Source organism: Perkinsus marinus (genome assembly GCF_000006405.1).
Source record: "Perkinsus marinus ATCC 50983 genomic scaffold scf_1104296935302, whole genome shotgun sequence".
In the NCBI taxonomy this organism is placed as follows: domain Eukaryota; phylum Perkinsozoa; order Perkinsida; family Perkinsidae; genus Perkinsus; species Perkinsus marinus.
This window is the reverse complement of record NW_003214508.1, coordinates 73,574-93,775: the sequence shown is the minus strand read 5'-3', so window position 1 is coordinate 93,775 and position 20,202 is coordinate 73,574. Positions and strand designations below refer to the sequence as shown.

The 20,202-nt window shown below is 48.3% G+C and overlaps 8 protein-coding genes across 8 annotated transcripts; 5 read left to right on the top strand and 3 right to left on the bottom strand.

The window, feature by feature from the left end:
* Positions 1 to 2,502: 2,502 nt before the first annotated feature.
* Positions 2,503 to 3,206, top strand: Pmar_PMAR003302 (histone H2A.F/Z, putative; the record flags this gene model as incomplete). Its single annotated transcript, XM_002784008.1, has 5 exons — positions 2,503 to 2,560; positions 2,618 to 2,688; positions 2,733 to 2,957; positions 3,003 to 3,090; positions 3,133 to 3,206. 5 exons carry the CDS (start codon positions 2,503 to 2,505, stop codon positions 3,204 to 3,206), a joined length of 516 nt encoding a protein of 171 aa, XP_002784054.1.
* Positions 3,207 to 4,088: 882 nt separating this feature from the next.
* On the bottom strand, positions 4,089 to 6,100 carry Pmar_PMAR003301 (Flagellar radial spoke protein, putative; the record flags this gene model as incomplete). Its single annotated transcript, XM_002784007.1, has 11 exons — positions 4,089 to 4,160; positions 4,378 to 4,519; positions 4,571 to 4,719; positions 4,764 to 4,877; positions 5,074 to 5,197; positions 5,241 to 5,344; positions 5,459 to 5,588; positions 5,635 to 5,723; positions 5,766 to 5,827; positions 5,890 to 6,002; positions 6,051 to 6,100. 11 exons carry the CDS (start codon positions 6,098 to 6,100, stop codon positions 4,089 to 4,091), a joined length of 1,149 nt encoding a protein of 382 aa, XP_002784053.1.
* A 1,045-nt stretch (positions 6,101 to 7,145) lies between these two features.
* Pmar_PMAR003300 (Betaine aldehyde dehydrogenase, putative) lies at positions 7,146 to 9,448 on the top strand (the record flags this gene model as incomplete). Its single annotated transcript, XM_002784006.1, has 10 exons — positions 7,146 to 7,277; positions 7,319 to 7,438; positions 7,485 to 7,646; positions 7,689 to 7,823; positions 7,863 to 8,031; positions 8,073 to 8,240; positions 8,403 to 8,579; positions 8,627 to 8,766; positions 9,090 to 9,216; positions 9,265 to 9,448. 10 exons carry the CDS (start codon positions 7,146 to 7,148, stop codon positions 9,435 to 9,437), a joined length of 1,503 nt encoding a protein of 500 aa, XP_002784052.1. The 3' UTR covers positions 9,438 to 9,448.
* Positions 9,449 to 9,554: 106 nt separating this feature from the next.
* Positions 9,555 to 10,377, top strand: Pmar_PMAR003299 (TATA-box factor binding protein, putative; the record flags this gene model as incomplete). Its single annotated transcript, XM_002784005.1, has 5 exons — positions 9,555 to 9,704; positions 9,744 to 9,822; positions 9,871 to 9,982; positions 10,032 to 10,176; positions 10,222 to 10,377. 5 exons carry the CDS (start codon positions 9,555 to 9,557, stop codon positions 10,375 to 10,377), a joined length of 642 nt encoding a protein of 213 aa, XP_002784051.1.
* A 1,385-nt stretch (positions 10,378 to 11,762) lies between these two features.
* On the bottom strand, positions 11,763 to 13,104 carry Pmar_PMAR003298 (isocitrate dehydrogenase, putative; the record flags this gene model as incomplete). The annotated part of the gene is made up of 1 exon (XM_002784004.1): positions 11,763 to 13,104. The coding sequence occupies one exon, from the start codon at positions 13,102 to 13,104 to the stop codon at positions 11,854 to 11,856; it is 1,251 nt and encodes a 416-aa protein (XP_002784050.1). The 3' UTR covers positions 11,763 to 11,853.
* Positions 13,105 to 13,654: 550 nt separating this feature from the next.
* Pmar_PMAR003297 (conserved hypothetical protein) lies at positions 13,655 to 14,701 on the top strand (the record flags this gene model as incomplete). The annotated part of the gene is made up of 4 exons (XM_002784003.1): positions 13,655 to 13,769; positions 13,914 to 13,981; positions 14,204 to 14,526; positions 14,575 to 14,701. The coding sequence occupies 4 exons, from the start codon at positions 13,655 to 13,657 to the stop codon at positions 14,699 to 14,701; spliced, it is 633 nt and encodes a 210-aa protein (XP_002784049.1).
* Positions 14,702 to 14,778: 77 nt separating this feature from the next.
* Pmar_PMAR003296 (conserved hypothetical protein) lies at positions 14,779 to 17,394 on the top strand (the record flags this gene model as incomplete). The annotated part of the gene is made up of 13 exons (XM_002784002.1): positions 14,779 to 14,960; positions 15,003 to 15,040; positions 15,087 to 15,298; positions 15,344 to 15,445; positions 15,492 to 15,530; positions 15,990 to 16,133; positions 16,388 to 16,480; positions 16,525 to 16,599; positions 16,641 to 16,704; positions 16,748 to 16,860; positions 16,907 to 17,034; positions 17,166 to 17,255; positions 17,295 to 17,394. The coding sequence occupies 13 exons, from the start codon at positions 14,779 to 14,781 to the stop codon at positions 17,392 to 17,394; spliced, it is 1,380 nt and encodes a 459-aa protein (XP_002784048.1).
* Positions 17,395 to 17,815: 421 nt separating this feature from the next.
* Positions 17,816 to 18,536, bottom strand: Pmar_PMAR003295 (hypothetical protein; the record flags this gene model as incomplete). The annotated part of the gene is made up of 5 exons (XM_002784001.1): positions 17,816 to 17,917; positions 17,965 to 18,065; positions 18,115 to 18,244; positions 18,290 to 18,410; positions 18,457 to 18,536. 5 exons carry the CDS (start codon positions 18,534 to 18,536, stop codon positions 17,816 to 17,818), a joined length of 534 nt encoding a protein of 177 aa, XP_002784047.1.
* Between the last annotated feature and the right edge of the window lie 1,666 nt (positions 18,537 to 20,202).

Sequence of the window (20,202 nt, the reverse complement as noted above, 5' to 3'; positions counted from 1 at the left end):
AATATGGACCGGTATTCGATTCAGCTGCAGTTGTGGATAGAGCTGCTCGAGCCAGGTGACATGATGGACACAGCGATCTCCTTGAATTCAGAGGTGATGCATAGACCTCCAGATGGGATAGTACAACTCTGGTGACAGGTCCTCAAGGCTCTTGATGACTTCCGGGCCTTCCGCTCTCGAGCATGAACAAGTACCAGCTCGCAGTTTTATATCAGTCTATCCTGAGTAACATTATTGCTATCAATTGCTGTGGACCCTCCGCCCTAGTAGTGAAGCGACTCTGTTGTTTCTAGCGTTGTTCTCCAGATGGGGTAGTAGTGGTCACTTCTCAAACTCGCAGTGTGTGGGGTCTGTTGAGTTCCCGGGAGGTTCCTTAGACAAAATGGTCTTCTCAGTTTTGTTCGATTCGACTTTCCTCTTTTTGGAGATAGACGGTTCATCGGAGTCCTCAAGCACGTTGATGAAGTGTGACCCCGAACTCACTTCTACTATGTCGATTGTCCCCTCTGATAACAACCAGACGAATACAGGCAGCGGCTTGGACCAGGGGAGAAGGGAAGAAGATGAAAGTGATACTCCGTCAACTAGCTGCTGCTCGAGAAGAGGACGATTCACACTAGAGTTGGTAGATAGAGACGGTCAGCTACACCAGAACGCTGATCAGCTGGCTGTGACCCACGCCAATTGCGATCCGTCGCTGTCACCTGTCCCCACAAAAAGCACTCTTGTTGACGCGCTCTTACCGAGGAAAGTGGTTAGGAAGGTTGGACGCTTTGTTATTGAGGAATTCCTTGATTCATGTAACGCCTCTACTGATGCTGGTATCGATCTTCCCGCTACACATCGTGTTGGACGTTTTGAAGTGATGACCGTAAATGGGCCTACCGGGAGTGTTACTCCTACTCTAATGGTGTATCCTGTTCTGGAGAGATGATCAGTGTAATACTGCTGATGTCAGTAGTCTTGTATTGTAGTCGTCTTTGCAATATATATCGGTTAATTGTTATTCAAGCGTCGTATTACTCTTATCAATGGTTGAGTTCAAGTCAGGTGGTCGGTGGGTCGGTGACTAGCCTAGTTTATCGTAGGGTAGTCACCAACATGGTATATGAGAATTCCCACTGGCCATGATGACAAGGTCAGCACGGTTGGGATACCTCCTTATGGATGCCTCACGACGAGAGCGCTTGATTATCCCCCTTGCTGGAGAGCAGTGTGTACGCGCATGGTCAACTACATGTGTTGGTGACAATATGAAGACTCCGGGAGAATTTCGGGAATTTCTTATTAGTTTCTGTACACTGCGATCCCAAGTCTTGTGTGGACTTCTATAATTGATGAGGAACTCCTAGGCTGAGTAAAACGAAAATATATTCCTCTAGCACTATTGTTAAGATTTGGCGTATGCTCCCTCCTCCACGTGGCCAGCAATGGAAGCATTCATTCGTCTTCACTGTAACTCAGTGTCTGTCGTTGTAGGTTGAAAGGGTCATAACTCGTCTCTCAGACGGGTTGGACCCGTTTATAAAGGCAACCATTACTGCAGATACTGTTGATTGACCCGTTGGTATGGTGCTGGGCTCTATGATGTTGGCCTTCTGCCTTTTTCTAAGGGAGCCACCTCTCCACTAATGGGTCCTTCCGGCCTTGTCTTGCAGCTTCGCCTTGGATAGCAGCCTTGCCTTGGATAACAGTTCGGGTTTCGGGTTGCCCTATCCGGTTTCGGATGGGATTTCGGGTTTCCCTTCCCACGATTACACACGCCTTGCAATTTCCACGCCTTGCATTGGAGGCACGATTGCAATTGGGTCGTCGTACTCTGCGGCCGCCGGCGCCATACCTGTGGGTTTGATCTGCCAGGCTAAATCACGAAGACTCCCTTCGACTAGCGCAACGCTTCTCAAGCTTTCTCAGAACGCTTACCCCTCGCCTGCCTGGAGCTCGAGGCGTCGGAATTTAGTTACATACGTTATTACACAGATAAGTACACCGAGGGGTACTTAGAAAGGCCAATCGGCGGCTACCGTGTTGCCAGCACGTATAAGTGAAAAAATGGGCGAGCGAGATTGTTCCCTTAGAAATGGAGATCTTCCTTAGATTTTACCTTTTCACCCTCCTCACGACCCCAATTTTCAGCCTTTGTGAAATAGCCTAACCGCCGTTAGGTGCAAAAATCGCCTAGCGCCTTACGATTTTCGTGCCTAACCGAGGCTTGTGAAACGGACCCCAGGCCATTTATTGTTTCGGGCGAGCGCGAAAGTCATTCCCACCTCAAATCTTGCACATTCGCAAGCTCAATTTTATCGTATGAAAAATTCGTAAGAGTGTAAGATTCCTATCTTGCCATTGCGGTTTTGTTCTTGTTGGTATCGCCGTGCCCAGCTTAGTGTAGAGGCGTGCGACCGTTGAGAAAATCTTAAGTCGTCCATGCTGGTCGCCGCAGAAGCATGTTCCGATGTGGATTTGATGGCTTCAGTACATTACCCCGCGTAAGCTCTCATTATGTCTGATCTCAAGAAGACTGATATCAACAAGTCCGTGCCAGTGGTGACCCAGCTAGGTAGGCTGCTATACGTCGCTTCCCTCTCAACTAGGTCATCGTTCTTATTCTGTTTAGCTGGTGGGAAGGGCATCAAAGGGGCCGGTCTACAGGGTGGTAAAGGTGGCAAGGGCGGCAAAGGGGCCAAGGTAGGGTCAGTCTTGCATCTCTGTGATTCAACCTACTTCTGAAGGTTCACGGTGGTAAGGGTAAGATGGGTGGTAAGGGCGCGTCAATGACCAGATCGGCCAGAGCTGGTCTCCAATTCCCTGTGGGGAGGGTCCGACGTTATCTCAAGGATCGTGCTACTGCCAACTGCAGAGTTGGCTCGACTGCTGCTGTCTACACTGCAGCTATATTGGAGTACCTCACGGCTGAGGTCCTTGAGCTCGCTGGAAACGCTGCTAAAGACCAGAAGGTGAGCCCAGTCCATGTTAGAGTCGAGGGGCGATGACTACCGCAGGTTAAACGTATAACTCCACGACACCTACACCTAGCCATCAGAGGTGATGATGAGCTCGACGTCCTCATCCGTGCTACAATCGCTGGAGGTAACGATGGTGTTGCTCTCACTTGTCCATTGTTCTTGTCAGGTGGAGTCGTGCCATATATTCACCAGAGTCTTACGGCTAAGGCCCCGTATCACAAGAAGAAGCGAGTTATGTAAACTCATAAGAGTTCATGTTGCATGCCAGTATTATAATAAATAGAGCTGATGTCGTAGGCCCCGCTGTGGGCAGTATAATCCCTCCATTTTTCAATTGCTGTGATGAAGATTAGCAGTAGTCGAGATCGTATAGAACTTCTGTTGAGCAGAGGATCACAGAACACACGTGTTTGGTTCTAGTTCGACTGCTAAGGGCTCTCATGGGAGCGGACAGGCTATAACGTCTTCTGATTAGCCCATTGGTTATACGTATTTTGACGTGGTCCTTGTGCCGGTCAGCAGCTTACTCAAAAAAATAACATATCCAAAGAAAACTTACTCAAAAGAAAGGTATCCAGGTATCATAGGTAGAACAAAACGAAATTGATGTCACGGACAAAATGCTTCAGGAGTAGATAGTGATCGAAGGGGGTGCTCTATCCGACTGGCTACTAGTGGGTAGAATTGTTGGTCATTCAATCACTCCGGCTCATCTGCGCCAACAAGACGAAGCTTAGGTCACCTTAGTGAAAAGAGGGATATTATACGGTAGGAATTGACTTTTACAACCTCTAGTGTAATGGAGTTGTTGTGAATAGCTTGAGATGCGGTGGGAGTCACTAATGGCTACAGTAGATATGAGAGTTACTATTCCATCGTGACAACGCCCTACTAGCTTCATATTAACCGACCTCATAGTGGACCTGCTGGTGATAGTAATACTACCTACTAATACTAGTGATACCGTGATACGATGGTACTACAACAACACAACACGACTCCAATACAGAGGTAAGATCTAACATCGTCTCAGGAGCAGCATGATCATGAACAACTAAATGGATTATCCTGCATCTTCTCCTTCCCCTGATGGATACTTCTCGGCTCAGTATCATCATACCTTCACCTACCTCCTGCAGCATCATCGTCCTCGACCCCCTCTTCCTCGTTGGTAGGCTCGGGTGTGATCGGGTCCTGAGACATACCAACATAATGACAGAACTATAATCAATGCTGCACGCCGGTGACAGCATACAGTGTCACCCCCTCTCGTGATGTGACGACGCTTGCGAGCAATCTCCACACTGATCATTGTTAGCTACCTCTATACTATAATAATCTACATACAGTGAAGAGTCCAGCAATGTTGAGCAATAAGGCACTATTTCACAAATGTGTTATTTCAAACCACCTCATATGCTTCCCACAACTTCATCCTCTCTTTCTCCTCATTGATTCGCTCAGCTTCCAACTGTTCAATATCACATATAATTTCACTCTCCTTTTCTGCAGCAATAACGACAGCCTCCACCACGGCCTTCCTAGCAAAATACCTACATCTCGAGTCGTACAACAAGAAACTCCATCCGTCGAAAGTTGCCTACTCATCACGTGACTCAGTGAACCTCCTCGTCCGTTGAGCACACGCCGCATGTATCAACTCCGCAACCAGCCGAGTACTGACATCTCGGAGGGCCACCTCCTCCGCAACCCTACTCATCATGTTTGGGAGTACCCTCGTTTCAACGTCGATCTGAAACACTCCCAATAACGGGAAAATTGCGAAAATTACCCTACTAGTTGAGGCTCGTCGAATTTGCCCAGCTCCTGGAGTTTTCTAAACACATCAGCTTCGACTTCTGCGACAACATGCTTCGACAGTTGCCTCGAAAGGACTTTCAGGCGAAGGACCTGATGACCAACCACACTACAGCGTTCCGACTTCAAGTGTTGAAATATGTATTCGGTTTCCTCCTCAGCTGAGCTCAGCAATTTATACACATCTAGTGTGAAAATATACAAAGAAAACAACAAGAACTTCCCAAAATTTTCATATTGTCACCAACACACGTAGTCGCCCATGTGCATATAATTCCATACTGCCTACCCCTTCCTTAGTGACCCTCATTTTCTCTTGTGTTTTTCTCCGCTCCTTCTCATCAGATCGCCGCTTTTCCACGCCCTCCATACGCTGAGCCTCCAAGAGCTCTGCGTGACGTAAGGCTGCGAACCTAAAGCATCACCTTCCTCACAGTGGCTGTACTGCAGCTCTACTCAGCCTGCCGCTTTTCTATAGCCTTCAGCTCTTCCTCCTCCAACACTTCCATCAGAGCTTTCTCGATAGTCCTTCCCACGATGACCTCCAACACAGGTATAACCTGCCAACAACGCTGCCGTTTTACGTGAAGTGGCGTAATACTCCATGAAAAATCCGATATTCGCGGTGATATGCAGGGTGGTGAAACTCTACTACTATCCCTAATTATCATTACTTCCTTGTCAAAATCGAAGAGCTCTCCCTCAAGGATTTGCGTACCGGCATCATTACCGCTCGAGACTGGCATGAACAAAGGGCTCGGAGGACGCTCGTATGCGAATGGAGTTTGAGTCTCAGCATCATATCTAATACGGAAGAAAGTGCCGCAATAACACACCAACCCAGTAGCACTCTCTGACGATAGTCGTCAACTTCTCATAGTATTCCTCCGTTTGAACATTCCTTTCTTGACGCTTACGTGTAGCCTCAGTAGAAGGCCCCTAACATTGCATCGTAGTTGTGAATCGCACAGAAATTCTCACCCTCCTAGACATCTCTTGCACTACATTGGCGCGTTGTACCTTCTTCTTCTGTATTTCCCGCTCTAAATCCATTCGAGCTGATGATAATGCAACCATTACTCCTCAACTTCATACCACTCCTCACCCGAATCGTGTCTGTTCTGTGCCGGCACCCTAGCATACGTGCTCCCTCTGCATATTCGTCTGTCGTTCATAAGGCTCATCATAGGCTGCTTCGTGCTGTTTTCATTTCCCAACCTAAACAGCTTCGTCCCAGCGACATGAAAATAAGGCAAACCCTCGCACTTGCGTTTGATACGCTCCACCTTCCCTTCTGGCTTAGTGATGGTGGCCATATGAAAACACTAAGCTGGGGAAAATATACACATAATGACAGCACAACTACAGCGTATAAAAGAAACACAGAACCATGCACGATAGATGCAATTCACTTCACTACTGTCCAAAACTTTGTAAAGATTCCAAACTGTTTATATAATCAGCATCCTAGCTCTATAACCAGGATTCGCGATCCCACTTCTATGTCGACAGTAACGACATCATTGGATTGGGGAAATCGGAATCAGTTTTCGCTTTTGCTGCTGGGAATTTGATTACTAGGTTGGAGATTTCCATAAGCCTCTGAAAGGTTCTCGAAGGACCGGGGGACGGTCTCGACCTTCTCGAAGTTATTCTCAGCCCCATTGGAATGAAAGGGGCCCAAAAATTCCGTAAGGTGGGGTTCCTAAATCGCCCTTGTGAAATCACCTCACGTTAGGAGGTGGACCTTGCACCTGACAGGCACAGGACCTATAAGGTAGGGCACCTTAAGGTCCTTTGCCTTACCATAAGGCCCCCCCGATTTTCAGCCTTTGTGAAATAGCCTAACCGCTGTTAGGTGCAATAATCGCCTAGCGCCTTACGATTTCCGTGCCTGACCGAGGCTTGTGAAATGGGCCCCTGTGGGTGCGCCCTGAGGCCTACTTCACAAGGATTTCTGATTTAAGGCGCTTTGAGATGCACCTCACGTTTAGGTACACCTTATTAAGTACCGTCCACCTTACGGCGAGTCATTCCACAATGTGCCCTCCGCATAATCACATAAAGGTACAAGAAAGATTTTTTTCACCTTAGCGCGCGCCCGAATGATCGATTTTTTGCGCATGGTTCCAGACTTACGTGCGTAGTTACTCAGGTTCCTGATTTTAGGGTGAATTTGAGGCACTTTGTGAGTCAACTTGCCGCTTCTCAACCCATAGAGCAACGATCTTATCTCAGCTTTTCAAGTTCTTCACCGTTTTAAGGTAAGTACGTAGGTAGTGAAAGAATTCTAGTAGTTTCATACATGACCCGGATCTGGCCTGTGAGGAGTCCAATGACAGGTGTTGTATCAGTAGTGGTATGTTATCTCTTTCCGTACGTCAAACTCGAGCAGTGTCGACTTTGGGCATCTATGTGCGTGGGTCCATGCGGGCAGCAAGGGGTGATATATTCACAAGCATTAATCCAGCAACCGGAGAGACTCTAGCCAGTGTAACAGGGCTGTACTTTCTGTGATGAACTTACTGTATCAGTTGAAAGCGGCGAACTCTAAGGACGTTGAGGAGGCCGTAACTAGTGCTGTTGAAGGGCAGAAGGAGTGGTATGCAATGACCGGGGCCCAAAGGGGCCGAGTACTTCATAGAGCTCAAAGGGTAGGGCGGCGATGATGACCACTACTTGTAATGACTACTCCTGTAGTTACTCCGAGAGAATGCTTATGAGTTAGCCGTGTTAGAATCTGCGGACACTGGAAAGCCGCTTTCTGAGGCCGTCAATGTGGATGTCGTCACTGCTGCTGATACCATAGAGCTCTACGCCAACCTGTCCAGTACAGCATGTGTTCAGGGCCAGTACTTACCGGTATTAGATTAGTAGAAGCCTTGTTGGTGACTATCGTCGCAGGTGATGGGCTCAGGATCATTCGGGTACACCATAAGGGAGCCTCTGGGGGTATGTGCAGGGATTGGTGCATGGAACTACCCACTGCAGATCGCCGCATGGAAAAGTGCCCCTGCATTGGCTTGCGGGAATAGCATGGTAATGCTGATCAGAATACTGGCCTTATGTTCTTGATAGATATTCAAACCTGCATCACTAACCCCACTAAGTGCATTTAAGCTCGCCGAGATTTACAGCGAGGCGGGTTTGCCCTCGGGGGTCTTCAACGTCCTCACGGGAAGGGATGCAGGTGAACGCCTTGTTGAGCACCCCAGAGTAAACAAGATCAGTGTGACCGGTGAAGTTGGTATGGCCAGGGTGGGTCGACGTGTTGGGATAGTCGTTTAGGTACTGGGAAAAGTATACTAGAAGTCAGCGCTCGTACGCTGAAGAAAGTTACTATGGAGCTCGGCGGGAAGTCCCCTGTGATCGTATTTGATGATGCTGATATCGACAATGCTGTAGCGAGTGTACTGGCAGCCAACTTCTTCAGTCAGGGGGAAGTGTGCTCTAATGGTAGGTCTAGAGGTATAATGCCATTGTAGTTCACAATGTGGGAAAATACGCAGATAACCAACTACATGTGTTGGAAATTTTCATTGGTTTTTGCACACTTATATTCTTCAATGGTGAAAACTAACATACTACTGACTGATTCACTCTTATGTTTCGATTTAGGTACTAGAGTATTCGTACACAAATCTATACACGATACATTCTTGAGGCGAGTCGTTGATCGTACCAAGAGGATTCGTGTTGGCGACCCCATGGACCCCGACACCCATATGGGTGCTATCATTAGTGAGAGTCATATGAATAGAATTATGGAATATGTCCGCATCGGACAAGAAGAAGGTGATAATCAGGCTGTAGTTGATCGCGGTAGGAAACTCCCCTTGTAGGAGCTAAACTAGAGTGTGGTGGAGAGCGTCTCACGAAGGGGTCCTTGGCCCGAGGGAATTTCATGTCCCCGGCTGTATTCTCACATGTCAAAGATGATATGCAAATCGCGAAGGAAGAGATATTTGGCCCTGTTATGACGGTGAGTGTAGAGCGTCAATGTACAACATTTTAATGTACAACAAATTAGATTGTCGTAGAGTGAAAAAAATCAAATTCGTAGTGAAATTTTGATATTGGCCGAAGTCGGTACTCCCATTTTTCATCAGCGAAAGCACACGTAAGTTTCATTTACGAATATGACGTTTTATCATTTCATTTGCCTTCATGAAGGCAGTTTTCCATACCTTCCTCAAAGAAAGGTAGGATCAGCTCTTGGACAGATCCATACTATGGCTCTATGCAATTACTACTATCAGACTACTCTAGATGAATTCCGTGTTTGTATGTAATCAATTGATGTAGGTGTTCTCGTTCAATAACGAGGAGGAGGTCATACAGCGGGCTAATGATACGGAAATGGGCTTGGCTGCTGGGGTTTTCACTAAGGACCTTCAGAGGGCTCACAGGGTGGTGCAGCGGTTACAAGCTGGTACGTGAGGCGAAGTACTGTAGTAGGGTAGTGTGGGATTCCCTTTAGGTACTTGCTGGATAAACAACTATAACGTAACCCCTTCGGAGTTGCCCTTTGGGGGCCACAAGCAGTCGGGCATCGGCGTGGAAAACTCCGTGTATGCGATTGACCACTATACACAGATGAAGACTGTGTTCGTCGAGATGAAGCCAGATATTACCGGGGATATTCCATTCTGATTTCTATTTTGATTTCAATGATTCATTCAACGTGACGACGTCGTTTCTTATGTCCTCATCGGTTGCGCATGTATGTAGTACATTGGATGGTTTAAAGCAGCGAAGGGTCACTTCTCAATGGCAGAAACAATGAATGCGATGGCTGTTGTGAACCCCCTACTGGAGGGGTCACCGACTGACTCCGGCCTAGGCGTTTCCACGGAGGACATATTTTGTCAGAACGTACTGGCTCATGCCAATCTAAATACTACGTTCGAATTGACACAGGTAGGTGGACTTTTGTAACGTCGTTGAAGAGTTTTCCAGATAGTAAAAGGCTTTCGTAACGCCGAATACGATCCTTCTAAATTCCCCTGCGTACGCATACGCTACTGGCGTCCACAGTGTAGGTTGAGGTATCTCTATAGTGTGATATGGTTGGTACCATGGTCAGGTACCATTGCGGTGTTCCGTAGTGGTAAAATACAGGCTACGGGAGCTGCCAGCCCTGAAGACGCCCGATTGGCTATGCATCGTACTGCGGCTCGACTGAAGGCTCGTATGAAGTGAGTGTAGCTGCGGAGTATTTCTGGCACTATCATCATGTGCCTGCAGTTGCGAACGTGTTAAGTTCTCCGATTTCACCTGCGACAACATCCTAGCGACATACGACTTGGGTTCTACTATGAACCTATTGGGCCTCTCTAGGGCTCCTGCATTTGCCAATGTGGTTGCCTATGAGCCTAGCCGTTACCCAGCAGTGAGTTTACTCCTGTAGGTTGTCTTTGTGAAATGTCCATGTTAGGTTGTCCTCCGTGACCCCGGTCGTGGTGTGACAGTTGATGTGTTCTCAACAGGGCGAGTGAGTATGAAGGGCAAGACTAGTATTGAGAATCTTTGTGATGCGCTCAATGAGATGCTACCTCACATTCTCGATTATCGTTGCGAATCTTTACTATAATCTACCATTTCCTTTACAACACCATGGTTGCGTTCAATACTCCAGTACAATGGTCAAGTGCAATTTCCACTCTTCCAAAGAAATTAGGCTCAGGGAATTGAAATCCCTAGTCGCTTTGCAACAAACACTAACGCCTATTAAAAGTATGTCTTGAAATGACTGGCTCTGGTCGGCGAAGAGTTGACTAGTGCGATCCTATCATTCGACTGTATTCACATTGATAGTTATAACAGGCGTTGTTGACTGGACAATGCTGCTCACTCTCTTCAAGGAATGCTAAGGAGTGAAGGCATTTTCTGTGATGAAACCATTTTTCTTCTAATACTTGACCATACACTGGGATGGACTGTTACATATTCGAGTCATCGAGGGAAAGGTGTGGCTGATCAATTTACTACGACCAGATACTCACGATTGGTCACGCAGTTTAGAACTCAAATCTGCAACTGTTGCTAGCTTCCCCGTGTACGCAGATGGTAAATTACCACTGGTAATTGCTGTGTGTAGACCACTCCACGTGGGAAGGCTTAGCGGCCGGTCTGGTCCGGGATATCCGGATGGGCTCATTCGTTGAGGACACTTCGATTTTCAGTCTTAAGCCACATAAGTTGACATTGTACAAAATAAGAAACTCGGAGATTGTCCACATAACTTGACAATCTCCGAGTTTCTTACTTTCTAAGGCAGTAGCTAATCCTGATGCTTCCGCGTATAACGAGGTGTACACTCCGGAATTTCACACCACTGAGGCCAGGACGCATGAAGGGGACTCTGGGATGATGGTACTCAAGACGGGTTGTTCAAAATGGCTGTGCAATAACAATTTTGGAGGAAAAGCACTCACAACAGGGAGCCGTGAACTCGTTATTCGTACCGTTGAGATCAGTGACAACCTGTATGGGGACCGATGCCTCAGATACAGAGTAACAACGAACGTAGTGAAGATGATGAATAACGAGAGAATGTCGAGTGATAGGGGAAAAACTTAATCCCGATATATTCTTCTACTGCCTAACTCTTCGAAGCGGCCAAACGGCAGAAAGGAACCTCGATACTCTAATCACAAGTACTGTAAAAGCAATAGCTGATTGGAAACAGACTACAACACTAACTGCACCCTAGTAATGAGTCATTACAGACAGAGCATGTCATGAGTGCTACGCATGCGCCCTTACTATCATGAGAATCGCATGCAACACTGTACCGGTACCTACCAACGAGTTATCCTACTATGAACCTACTCACGCCTGTTTCCATTGGATTTGTATATTATGTACCGCGAGTTACCCTGCCCTCGATGCTCATATTCAGCACCGAGATTGACTATCGCGTGAATAGAAGAATATTCGACATCAAAGCTTAACAACTCAAGTACACCTAACATCCTCTCTTCTCTGAAACAGGCCAACCGACGCCTATTCGAAAAAACGTCAAATGTAACAAAAAAATTAACCAACATACTGTTCATCGTCAACATCACTGAAATGTAGCCATCTTCCTTTCGAGATTCCTGGCCAAGATGTCCATGAAATTCTCCGAGGTGAGGTATTGCTCTTCCTTGATCTCGCTAGGACTGCAACCATAGACACACAAGGCCAAGTCCTTGGTCATGGCGCCACTCTCGACGGTTTCAATGCAAACTTGCTCGAGAGCCTGGCTGAAACGAGCTAACTGCTCGTTACCATCCAACTTGGCTCGATGGGACAAACCTCGAGTCCAGGCAAAGATGGAGGCTATCGGGTTAGTAGATGTCTTGAGGCCCTTCTGATGTTGACGATAGTGGCGAGTGACGGTACCATGAGCAGCCTCGGCCTCGATAGTCTTACCGTCGGGACAGACCAAAACTGATGTCATCAATCCCAATGAGCCATACCCTTGAGCGACGATATCCGACTGAACGTCACCATCGTAGTTCTTACAGGCCCAAACGAAACCACCAGAGGACTTGATCGCCTGGGCCACCATATCGTCGATGAGCCTATGCTCATACCAAATGCCGAGCTCCTCGAACTTGGCCTTGTACTCCTTATCGTACATCTCCTGGAAAATGTCTTTGAAACGACCATCGTACTTCTTGAGGATGGTATTCTTAGTAGAAAGGTAAAGTGGCATCTTCATGTCGAGGGCGTAGATAAAACAGGAACGGGCAAAACCATAGATCGACTTGTCAGTATTGTACATGCCCATGAGAACTCCCCCACCGTCCTTGAACTCGAACACTTGCTGAGTGACAGGCTCAGTAGCACCAGCAGGAGTATAGGTAACGGTGAACTTGCCAGGACCGGCTACAGCATCAGTGGCCTTGTACTGATCACCATGACCATGACGACCAATGATGATCTGCTCGGTCCAGCCAGGTACCAATTTGGGGATATTCTTGCAGAGAATCGGCGCTCGAAAGATAGTGCCATCGAGGATGTTCCTGATGGTACCATTGGGAGACCTCCACATCTTCTTCAAGTTGAACTCCTTCACACGTGCCTCATCTGGCGTGATAGTAGCACACTTGATACCAACATTATACTCTTTAATAGCATTAGCCGCATCGACAGTGACTTGATCATCAGTAGCATCACGATGCTCGATAGATAGGTCGTAGTATTTGATATCAATATCAAGATAAGGTAGGATGAGCTTCTCCTTGATCCAGGCCCAGATAATCCTCGTCATCTCGTCACCATCGAGCTCAACCACAGGATTCTCGACGTGAATCTTGCTGCCGGTCATGAAGGGAAAACGGAATTCTATAGTCTCATCCCATGCGATGAAACACACCGTCCCACATTTCCACCAAGATTTATTATCTACGTCATGAGGCACCCTACCGTTGAGAAAAGAGTAGTGCAATCGAGGAACACAAGTTCGATTAAAATTTTTTTGTTCATTTTCTTTCAACGCGTGTTCAGTTTGATAGACCACGAAATATGATCGAAGTCATCGGAAATAGGTGACGGTTTAGATCGACGCCGATCAGTGCGACTAAGTTCAGCTGTACCGTGCCGAGCGTATTCACTTCACAAAAATTTTGTGTGTGCGTGCGTCCGTACGTATGCAAGTGTGCAGTTCGATAATGGTCGAAAGCTCCCGATCTAGTAATATTAAATGAGATACGAATCCATATATGGTTGACCAAGTAATGTGTGTGGAAACTGCCGAGTAATAATTGCGTTAGAAACGCCCTTTGGGAGATTCGAATCTGTCTCAAACGTTCATCACATGTCACATCGCGTATTACGTCGCGTGCGCCCAAGTAATCGATTTCTATACCGTCCACCATATGGATCTTCTTGGAGGTGGGCAGCAACAGGAGCAATTGACCTCAACACAGAGGGAAATGATGGCGACCGTCAGGTCGACCATGGCCAAGGCTCATGACACAGATGAAGTCTCAGGTTAGAACACTCTAAGAATCTCCCCGAGGGGCCTAGTACAGTGGGGACGTCACACCGCGGCTGATCATAGTGAAAATTTTCTGAAATTTCCTTACTTAGTCGACTCAGTGTAGTAGCTAGTTTTGGCATCCTATATTTGCTCAGCTCGGACGGCGGAGATTGTCCAGAGTCAGGGTGAACAAATCGATCGGATAAACGAGAACAGTCAACAGGTCGGACATTATGCTGACTAGCGAGCAGTGTGGTAAAATTTGCGCATGGTTGGTGACAATGTGAAAACTCTGAGGAAAATCCTTGTTACTTTCTGTACACTAATCGTATATATTCTCCCTATTCGTATATGAAATCCTATGATTAGTGAGGAAAATTTTGAGCTCAGCTGAGCAAAGCGAACATTTTTTGCAGCACTGCTAGTGAGCAACTTTTCTGGTCAGATTGAATCCAATCTCGACACATCGTCGTGGCTCCTCAAGGGTCTGTCCTCCTGGAGTGGTAGAATGCGGAACGCTTGGGGTGGTCAGCCCAAAAGGGATATCCCTAAGCCCGCCAAGACCGATCATAGTGCTCCAGATGGTCTGTCGAGCAAGGACCAGAAGGTGGTCCCATCCGCTGGGACTAAGGTCATAGAGCCTCACTCGGGAGAAGCAGTTCCCCCGAGCAGCGCTCAGAAAGAACAACAGCAGAGGTCTGAGTTCGATTCCGAGTTGGATAAACACCTAGATGGTATCAGTAGTGTGCTTGGTGGCATCCATGCGAGGTAGCAGCCCTGTTCCGGTAGTACTCGGTTAACGTTCTCTAACTTCAGAACGGTGGAGATGAATCGCGAGATAAATCGACAGAACCAGACCCTGGATGAGGTCCATACCAGGACCGACCGGTCGACCCAGCGGATCCACGACCAGCAGGCCCGGATGCGAGACCTTCTACGATGATAACATTTATCGTTCCTTCTCTCCGATGCCAGTGTTGAGCTCTTGCTCTCGTCCATCACTCTTAGTCTTCCTTTTTAATGGCACCTCCCAAGCCATGGCAAGTGCCGTCGTCGTCAACAACAGTAACCCAACCAGCCGATGCTGACCAGCAGGCTGACCCTCCTGAGACCACTATCGCGCCCCTGCCGACATCACCTACGACAAGTATGTACCCGAGTGGGTACGGCATGTACGGGGGAGGAGGAGGGGCCACGGGACTGTAGGGCAGAACCCGGCCCTAGGTGGGCATTGACCATTGTAGGTACGGTGGTGGTGGTGGTCTCTTTGGTGGCTATGGAGGTAAGGCTTCGTCCAGGCCCTTCTGTGTGTGGATGGTCCGTAGTAGGTGGTCTGTATAGTGGAGGGGCTTACGGCTACCCTGGTGGGCTTATGGGAGCCCCTGGACACCAACAGGACCTGTGGTTTACTCAAACGGCAGAGTCCCTCGGTCGATTCAATCAGATGCTAGAGATGCATACCATGTTTTTGGACCAAATTTACCATCATTGTGGTATGATATATGCACGTGCCGGTGATCTAGTGTCCTGGCTCAGAGGGGTGATAGAAAGTAATCACATGGCGGCTGCACGCTGATATGGCCAGGTACTCAACTATGTGAAGTCGGGCAAGCTGGAGGAGAAGAATATCGAATTGATATTAGGTCGACTCGGGCAGTCCCATCGGACCCCTCAGGATGAGCTCACTGTATTAACGATGAACCAGAGCCTACCATTACATTGGCCACGTTCAGGCGATCCGACGGCGCGTACGAGTGTTAGCAGGCTTCCTGGTACTACTAGCCCTATGGCTATCGTGGAAACGACGGTCAAGGCCAGGTGCCTAGGGTCGGGATTGTACGTTTCATCATCTGTTTATAGTAGGCAATAAAAGTGGACTCCAGAGCACTTGGGAGGCTGTGAAGCGGAGGTCCTGACTACCATCGATTCGCTTTACATGCTTCCTTACTCTGTACGATCGCAGTATTCCTAACTACTCAACACCAATTTGACTTACTTGAGTTTAGTAGTATTAAAAAATATGCACTCACTCGACTTTTCACAGTAGATGCTCCTGGTCCCAGCGTCGACCCTTAGACTACCGCTGTCCACGGTCAGTGGTCGGCTGACCAGCATAGTGCCCGGGGGGTTGACCATGGGTGCAGGGCCGGTCGGGTTGGGCAGGGACAGCTTAGTTGTAATACTGATGGATATGTTACTGGTTCTGGAGGCGTTGCTTCCTCTGTCGGTAGGGTCGACGCTACAAGTTCTACATTCCTAGGAGGAACTGGTGGCCATGGAAGCAGAAAATAGCGCATCAACGGCAGGCCATATCTCGGAGGAGGAAACACATATGGCCACGTTATAGCGATCCAGATGAGCAGAGGGCTGGCGATGTACTAAGGGGGAAACTACGTCGTGGATCCAGTACGTCATCCGAGAATCGAACCGGCAACCTTCCGGATACCAGCCGCCATGATTGGCCTTGGTCGAAGAAGCCATGGAGAACTCTACTGTTGTGTCTGTTATGGCTCTATAGAGCCAGAATTTTCACTACTATGATTTGGCGTCCGAAAAAAACTATTTTTTCGGAGGAATTAAGATGATGGAAATATAGGTTTCCATTAACGGGTTGGTTCATCTTGGGTAGATACGGTCGGACCCGGGACCATCAGTGCGGTTCAAGGTACATGACATGAACTTGTCACTCAAGAGGCTATGGGTCTATGGACGTCTTCTCAGGGTAGGATGGGCTTCGCTTGGTCCGCTAGGATTATGTTGTGTCAGAAAAAGCAGTTGCAGGATGCGATTGACTGGATGGAGGCTCTATGCCGGCCTAGTGCCAAGCCAGTGAGGGATCTGGTAGGTCTATGGGCATGCGTGCTACGACAGTCTGTCATCAGCTGTACCGTGCCCGTACGAGAATGGTAGACCACCACGGGTACGACCCAGCTCGGCTGTATATAAGTGAGGATAGGACAGGTCCTTAGGCTCTCACTGGTGGGCTCAGGTCGGATCTGGACCGAACGTGGTCCTAGGGTCATGAGTATACACCAACAGAGGGCTGGGTACTACTTTCGGAAGAAGAAACTGCAGAATATGATGCAGTTGGTGGTCCGTGAGGTAGTAGGTAGTCGCTGAGTTTGTGATGGGCCACCTTGGATGGTAGATGCCGATGAACGAGTACTTCCATAAAGTATACATAATGAAGGAAGTGCCGAGATCTGTTACTCTGGATATGCGGATGGCTCTGAGGGACGGCAGAGCCCCTAAGTCCTACGAGAGGGAATGGGCACCGTACGACGGGCCGGGGGGATATGGGAAAATTGTTGTTTTTGCTTTTACTCCTACCCTTATTCGTATGTGATGTACCACACTTTCGGGATATGCTTCAGCATCGTTCGTACCACACGTTCGACACTTCCTAGGTACATTACGGCTGAGTCCAGGATCTGGCATCGACGCGGCATGCAGTTCGAGGACCACATGCGGAGGTTCGACTACTACCAGACCAGACGGTACCAATAGTAGTCATATCATAACCATTGTACTGATAGGGAGTGGATCGATAAGTACGCCAGTAGCTTCCACCGGGATGAGCAGGAGGCTCGAGAGGCCCGTGGTCTGCCACCATTGGCCCCGACAGAGCTGTACTGATGACTGACTCCTACCATGCTAAGTGTCGTTTCTGATAAGGAGTACTCATTGGGTTTTGAGTCGGTCAAAATGATACGATTGGGTGGGGCCTATAGAGCCCAGTAGGGCCGCCTAAGGACCATCCCGAAGGTGGTTTGGCGCTCATCAGTGTTGAAAAGTGTCCTGGGGCTGATCAAGGTGATACGGATGAATCGCCCATATATGCACAACGTTGTGGTTCGTTTGTCACAGCCATGCGAGACGTGTAAAGATGACCCATACTCAGAACGTGGAATTCGGGCACTTGAATGCCTTCTCTGGATAAGGACCCCGTGGACCATAATCCACTTGCAGGCCTCTGACCTGGTGACTGGATAGGAATAACTCGGACAAGACAATGACTGGAAACTCAATGACAGATTAACGATGGTCTATAGGTGGTCTACTCCAGCTTCTCAGTTTTGGGACTGGACTCTATAACTCGACGGGCCAGCCAGAGCAGGGTGGCGGCTCCTCCTAGAGTGAAACCCATAACGGTATGGACCTTGCACGACAACTCAGCAATCTCGACAGCCACTCGCACACGCTTACCGGCAACAGAGTGCGACGTACGATATGATCCCACAGCTCACTAGTGCCATCGGGGCATGCCGAGTGTACTGCCATCAAGGACAGGCCCATGGTACCCAACCCTAAGATAAGCAGTAGGACCAACACTGCGAGGAAAAAGGGTACTACTACCCATAAGAAGGAGTAGCACCACAGCCGCGGCCTGAAGGGTTACGCTGTGCATTGGTGCCAACTTGTTGTTGGTGTTGAGGTAGTAGTCCCGCAAGATGATAATACCAGCTACTCCTGTGGGGACAAAAACCTACTATTCGAAATGAGTCCGAGTGGTGATGGCTGAGCAGCCCACCCTGGCGGCTCCCAGAGGAGTTTGGAGATTTTCAAACTGTCTGCAGTAATAGCTTCGACACTCCTCCCCTGTACCCTGTATGTCGAAAGTCATATCGCAAATCAGCATTCCCATCATATAGCTGACATTAGTGACTTCATACACCACACTTGAATTGGCCCACTCACATTAGGATGATAATCGGGACTAAGGACACCTTGGGTTGACGCAGAGTGGTGTTGCTCGAACTTGACTTTCCAGCGGACATTAGGACTTTACTATGTTGGCCACGATGTTCCCCCCAACTCCTCAAACTCAACACTAGCAGACCAGCAAAATAACACTAGCATGTATCACAAACACACATGAGAAACAGTCTTGGTGCAGCATCGCGTAAACAGGTGATACCGATATAGAGGTAGCGAGTATGGGCTCGGACTGGAGATTCTCCGAGTCTTAGGCCTGGACTATTGCCCCGAAGCAGTGACCCTAGAATGTTCGCGATCCTTACCTTGTGGGGCAACCTGGTTCCTGACAGTAAGACAGGTCGTGAATGGATTATTCACGGGCGCTGTTACTGTTGCTTCCTGGTCACTACCAATAGGAGGAGATGCACTCACGACACTGACGCTTCTACGGAAGTTCGGATACTCCGACACTGGTCCTTCGAGGTCAACTGCCAAGGCAAGGCCCTGCAGAGCGATGACGCCCTTTCTCATGCTATCCAATATGTGGAACGGTCTATGACCCTCCTACTGGGTCATGCCAACCTGGTCTATAATAACAGTAATAACCAAACTTATAATACTACAAAGACGAGGGCCTCTAATAGTGCCGAGGAGTCGATAGCCTTCTCCCCTTTAACGCACACTATAGTGAATAACAACTGACCATCGAGCTCCTCACTTCCCATTGGTGCTCGAATATGCCTCATACACTAAGTCATCGATAGTAACTCATGAGGAAGTCGGAGTAAAGCAGTGAGTGGGGACGGTAGACCTCCGAGCCAGACCTTGATTCGGATCGTTCAAGCACGACGGACTATAGCTCTCCAGCGGCCCACTTTTATCGGCCGCAGCCAATACTCGGGAGGTCCACGTCGAGCTGTTGCCCTGCGATGAGCTGCCGTGTCAGACGTACTGCGAATACAGGAAACCAGCCGTGTCCCTTCCACCTGAACTGTCCAGAATCCTCTTTCTCTGTAGAAGTTGATCCATGATCCCTCGACCAGAAAAGCACTAAGGAGCACATATTGGCTCGAGACACTTCTAGGGTACCTCGGCAAAACCTGCTGTGTTGGCGACTCTGAAGGCTTCCAATTGAGGACGTCCGAGAACATGCCTCTTCTCTCGCTCTAACCCAAACGTAAAACCTGAGCCTAAAATCTGTGTCTTACTAGTGGCAAAGCAAGACATAGCAAACGACTACGCTGACAAGCTTGACTTGAGTATAGGAGCCTCAACGACTAAACTCTCTACCCTCCTCACGACTTGATACTACCGCTGCAGTAGTGAGCTTAATCCCTAATGTACTACTCCTCCCGAGCTCTTCATAGTACATGCAACCGGTGAAGGAAACCATACCATAGACAAAGTGTGATACAAAGTGCAGTAGAGCCATATAAAAGTACGAGCTAAGATGACTCCACTAAACACATTGTATAATACGGCGAGGAAACAGGATCTTCACTACTGATGAGAGGCTATTCCATGATAAAGGGTTTGGTCTCTGAGGGACCAGATACTTCACCACGCAATGATATCAGCCGTTTAACCCATCATCCCTCGAACCGGCACTTAACACAAGGTGTAGGAGCATTGCAATGTGTGCAGCAACTTATAGTTCGACCATCTGGGGTTAAGTCTAGGAGTAAACCTTCTATACAGTGACGCCAGGGAAACACTCGGCAAAGCTTTGCTTAGGATGCTTACTAA